Source organism: Heteronotia binoei, chromosome 18 (assembly GCF_032191835.1).
Source record: "Heteronotia binoei isolate CCM8104 ecotype False Entrance Well chromosome 18, APGP_CSIRO_Hbin_v1, whole genome shotgun sequence".
Taxonomy (NCBI): Eukaryota; Metazoa; Chordata; class Lepidosauria; order Squamata; family Gekkonidae; genus Heteronotia; species Heteronotia binoei.
Genome location: NC_083240.1, coordinates 17,405,136 through 17,410,221, shown reverse-complemented (window position 1 = coordinate 17,410,221; position 5,086 = coordinate 17,405,136). Strand labels below are relative to the sequence as shown.

General features: G+C 46.6%; 1 protein-coding gene across 1 annotated transcript; it reads right to left on the bottom strand.

The window, feature by feature from the left end:
- Nucleotides 1-1,849: 1,849 nt before the first annotated feature.
- CFAP107 (cilia and flagella associated protein 107) lies at nucleotides 1,850-5,086 on the bottom strand. Its single transcript, XM_060259441.1, has 4 exons — nucleotides 4,961-5,086; nucleotides 3,431-3,544; nucleotides 2,964-3,141; nucleotides 1,850-2,093 (listed from the first exon to the last, which is right to left on the bottom strand). Exons 1-4 carry the CDS (start codon nucleotides 5,069-5,071, stop codon nucleotides 1,888-1,890), a joined length of 609 nt encoding a protein of 202 aa, XP_060115424.1. The 5' UTR covers nucleotides 5,072-5,086; the 3' UTR covers nucleotides 1,850-1,887.

Here is a 5,086-nt window from a genome sequence, read left to right as displayed (position 1 = left end):
CAATATAATTTAGCTCGCCCTTCAAATCAGTCAAACATGTTACAATTGAAAAGTAGTGGGTCAGGCACTGTAGTGATTCCAGAATAACTCTTTTATTAGCAAAACCCCAACTGATAACACACGTCGGTAGCCCCAACTATATACACAGAAACTCCACCCCAAACACCTCCAGCGATAAAGAATCCAATAGAAAAATGGGCACTCAGAACCCTTATTTCCATGGGCTTCATTCAAATGGGTATTACCTGATTGGCTGGCTCAGCAAGGGCGGCCAATCTGAATGCAGATCCAAGGAGCCTCTCCAACAAAGGGTTTTTGTTTGAAGCTCCCAGTACACTACAATAATATATCCCCTGTTCCTCCCCACTGGAGTTGCAGCTCTCCTGGATCTTGGGTTCACTCCCTTGGGCTTGTGTAACAGCCTTTTTTATGCTTACCATTCCATCTGATATTCCCTCCTCCCAGGAACAGAATGGAATCAAGGTGGTTCTCTGAATTTCTGCCAAGTCGATTACAACAATCCACAAATGAAACGTGGATGACTATAATTCACAAATGAACATTGCTCTAAAGTGTGTGCTATATGCTCTACAGTAATCCAATTAAAAAAGGAGATTCTTAATGAATTGGTTTCATAATGTGGAACTCCAAAACCCGGAGAGGAACTTGGATGAGGAGGAATTTTGGAAAGAGTTTACCTTGGTCCAATTCAGGATGGTGGTTATTATTATTTCAAACCCTGATGGGGCCTGGGCCCAGCATCCCTTAAAGAGCACCTTGATGCACATGGCTTAAAATAATTTAGCCAGTCCCTGGTCTGACAGATGGGTCCCTGTGAAGGCCACAAGGGGAAAGCAGACATTTTGCTGAATGGAGAAGCTCTGCTCACTAATTGTTCCTCCCTAACAGTTCTGAGTATTTTCTGTGCAACTGTTAGACCCAGAAACAAGAGTGCTCAGTAGCAACATCTCAGCCAGCTAGTCACCTTGGCTGGTTGGCTCCATTCATTCATTCATTCATTCATTCATTCATTCATTCATTCATTCATTCACACACGCATATGCTTTTAGGCTGCTGCTGTCCAACCCTAGCAGATTACAAAAAAAGGAAGAAAATTCCAAATTGCACAAATTGTTGTGTCAAGTGCTATCAAGTTGTCTCTAACTCATAGTGACCCTAGGAATTAATGTCCTCCAAAGCATTCAGTCATTCACAGCCTTGCTCTGGTCTTGCAAACTTAGGGCCATGGCTTCTTTGATTGAGTCAATCCATACATACACCAAAACCCAAATGAATCTGGACAGTCTACCCAAGTGACTTTTCCAGGCTGTGAGATGTGGGCTGCAGACCTGGACGGGTGGAACCTGGGACTTTCCAAACGCAAAGCAGATGCTCTACCATTGAGCCATGACCCTTGCCCGGAGAGCCCTCTTGCCCTTTGGTTCACTCAAGGGCTCATGCCTGTGGTTTTACCCAGGTCTGATACCTGCAGGAAGAGGAGGGGGTGGGGATCATGCTTATTGTCAGGTTCCCCTTGGCCACTGGTAGGTAGGGTTGCCAGATCCAGCTTGGGAAACTCCTGGGGATTTGGGGATGGAGCCTGTGGAAGACAGGGACCTCTGTGGAGTACAATGCCACATAGTCTACCCTCCAAAGCATCCATTTTCTCCAGGGGAACTGATCTGTGTATTCTGGAGATGAGCTGTAATTCTGGGGGATCCCCTAGGCTGGCAATCCTAGATGGACCTCAGGGGATGGTGCCTTGTTGCCAACAAGTGCTCTGCCTCTACTTTCTTACAGGAGGACACAAAATGCTACTTTTTGTATTAAGTCAAAGTACTGTATTTAAACCACTGTTGTGCGTAAACATAGATTTTCGGTGCCCTTTCACAGATAAGCATCTATAGTTCTTGGGCGCAAATGCTCATGGCTGGACTTAAGGAGGCGAGTGGTGATGGGATGTACGTGTTCAGGGTAAGCAGAAACTGGAGGCTTGTGGTAGGAGACGGCGTAGATGCTGTTCATCGCAGTCGGATCTTTGTGACTCCATTTCCTCACCAGGTGCTCAAAAAGGCCATAGTTTGTGGGAGGCTCTGAAACAGGGAATAATTTTGCGGTCTGTAAGATTCCAAATGGCCACATGGTATAGCCTGATCTCGTCAGAAGCTAAGCAATGTCAGTGTTTAGATGGGAGACCACCAATGGCCAGCCACTTCTGCTTCTCAGTTGCCTTGAAAGCTCCTTGCTGGAGTTGCCAAAAGCTACTTGCAATTTGACAGCCCACACATACATACGTATGGACAAAAGTGGGCCCATAGCTATGGAGGGGCACAGTGGGGGAAATGCCCCTCTACTCAGGAACCCCGCCCCAGTGGACATGGAAATGGGGATATAAGCAGGAAAAGGGATTGGGAAGGACCAGGGCTTTTTTTGTACCAGGAACTCCTTTGTATATTAGGCCACACCCCTCTGATGTACCCAATCCTCCTGGAGCTTATAGTAGGCCCTGTACTAAGAGCCCTGTAAGCTCTTGGAGGATTTGCTACATCAGAGGGGTGTGGCCTAATATGCAAAGGAGTTCCTGCTACAAAAAAAGTCCTGGGAAGGACAGAGCCAAAAAAGTCAGCATGATCTTACCTTGTGAAGTACCCTCTCCCTCTGTTGGGAGGGAGAGGGCAATTCACAATGGTGCTTAGCTGAGATGGAATTCTAGCAGGTGCTCCTTTGCATATTAGACCACGCCCTCCTGATGTAGCCAATCCTCCAAGAGCTTACAAGGCTCTTTTTTGGTAAGCTCTTGGAGGATTGGCTACATAGAGGTGTGTGGCCTAATATGCAAAGGAGCTCCTGCTAGAATTCCACCCCTGGTGCTTAGTATCACAACAATGAGTTCCAGCCTCCCATGCAAGAATACCACTCTGATGGCTCCCTGGCCTCTGCTAAGACATCCCACGGGCACATACCGGCAACTGGGAAATCCGATTTCTCGGGAAGCCAACCCATTTTGTGTCTGCTCCATTTGCGAAGTGGCGGCAGCAAAGGGTTATAGCCATGCCGGTTGAAGTGGTCATCGTATTGGGTGACTAAGTGTCGGTGCTTGGCTTCGTCATGATGAGAGAATATCTGTTTTCTGGGCAGCCCCTATGAAGGAATAAGCTGGCGTTGATGGGGTTTTTTTTTAAACCCCTTTTGATTCATTTGTTAGTTCAGCATTTACACTTAATTTCTCAGTCATTTTGCTCTCCAGGTGGGGTGCCCCCAGAACATACACAAGAATGGCCAGGTAACAGTTGGCGAAGCATGCAATGGAAGGGCATTCTTCCTTGCCTTCTGTGGAAGAGCTTGCCCCTCTGGGAGTCTGAGAGGGAGGGAGAGACCAGGTGACATCTACCGTGCAACCTCCAGTTTGACTCCCCCCTCCTCCACTTGCCTCCAGTTTCTTCTTATGTTTCCTCATTACTGTTCGGTCTGGTACCTCAGTGGCAAAGCGAACGTAGTCTTTTCCATAGACACTCTTGCGGGTTTTATCAGGATCTTGAATAAACTAGGACAGTCCAAACAAACAGCAGTCAGTCATTTTGAAACCAAAACTGTCTTAAAAAGGGCCATGATCCTAGTCCTTGATCTAGCAAGTCAATGGCGGCAGGCTGGTTCTTTTGCATTCTATGGGAAGTAAACAGGGCGGGGTTTTTTTGTAGAAAAAGCCCAGCAGGAACTCATTTGCATATTGGGCCACACACCCCTGGCATCACCATTGTTTCATACAGGGCTTTTCTGTAGAAAAAGCCCAGCAGGAGCTCATTTACATATTAGGCCACAGCCCAGACACCACCATTATTTTGCACTGGCTTTTTTGTAGAAAAAGCCCAGCAGGAACTCATTTGCATATTAGGCCACACACTCCGATGCCAAGCCAGCCGGAATTGTGTTCCTGTGCCTTCCTGCTCAAAAAAAGCCCTACACTCATCGTTTTGCAAAAGGAAGACCTTTTACAAGAGGGTTTTCCCTCCCCCCTTCCACATATCTCCGAATTTGTCCATCAATAGAACTGGAGGAAAAATTCAGGACTTTTTTCTGGAAAAACTCACAAGAGAGAAATGAAAGAGAAACACAGAGGTGCTGCTCATGATTTTTTAAACCTTTTTTGAGAATTCTGTTTCCTCAAAGAGGTTCCAGAACTGAGATTCCGGAACTCTGTCCCACTGCATTCCCCCAGATAAAAAAAAAGCCCTGAAAAAATCAGTAGGGAAATATTCTTGTTTTTCCACACCCAAGGCTTTGTATCTGGGGATTGTGGGACAGCAAGGGGAAAAAGCTCTGCACTTTGGGTTGCCAGCTTCCAGCTGGGGCCTGGAGATCTCCCACAATCACCATTGAGTTCCAGACTACAGAGATCACTCTCTGGAGAAAAAGTCTGCATTAGAGAGTGAACTCTCTGGCATTAGACCCCACTGAGGTCCCTCCACTCCCCAAACTCCAGCCTTTCCAGGCCCCAATCCCCAGGAATTTCCCAACCCAGAACTGGAAATCCTATTTGCACTCCTCTCCCAGGAGTCTGTTTTGCTGTTAAAACGAGACAACCCCTCACTTTCTACGTGATTGAGACAGGTCTGGGTCTAAGCATCCTGATCTGGCACCGTGTGCCTAATTCAAACTATTGTTAGGACCAAGTTGGAGTCCAGTAACACCTTTAAGACCAAGTTTGATTCATAACATAAGCTTTTGTGTGCATGCACACTTCATCATCTGACAAAGTGTGCATGGACCCAAAAACTTACATTCCGAATACAACTTCATTGGTTTCAAAGGTGCTATTGGACTCTCAATTTTGTTCTACTGATTCAGATCAACATGGCTGCCCACCTGGATCTATTACTGACAACACACTTTCAAAGTCACCTGCTGTTTCCTCCGGCACTGACGGTCTAGGAAGTTTTATCCTACCGTCTCCCCGCCATACCTTTCGCCTTTCTTCCAGCCAGTTGCCAATGAGCACGTTGGTAGAATATTTTGATTCTACTCTCCAGCTGGGGAGGTACCATTCCTGTGCGCCGCTGTATGAAGTAAACATGGCTGTCTTTTACAT

What these genes read in the sequence shown, in the direction of transcription:
- CFAP107 (XM_060259441.1), bottom strand. Translation starts at nt 5,071, where the DNA reads ATGTTTACTTCATACAGCGGCGCACAGGAATGGTACCTCCCCAGCTGG. An exon ending in AACATAAGAAGAAACTGGAG is followed by an intron (nt 3,142 to 3,430) that starts GCAAGTGGAGGA and finishes ATTCCTTCATAG; the next exon opens with GGGCTGCCCAGAAAACAGAT. An exon ending in ATCGGATTTCCCAGTTGCCG is followed by an intron (nt 2,094 to 2,963) that starts GTATGTGCCCGT and finishes TCCCTGTTTCAG; the next exon opens with AGCCTCCCACAAACTATGGC.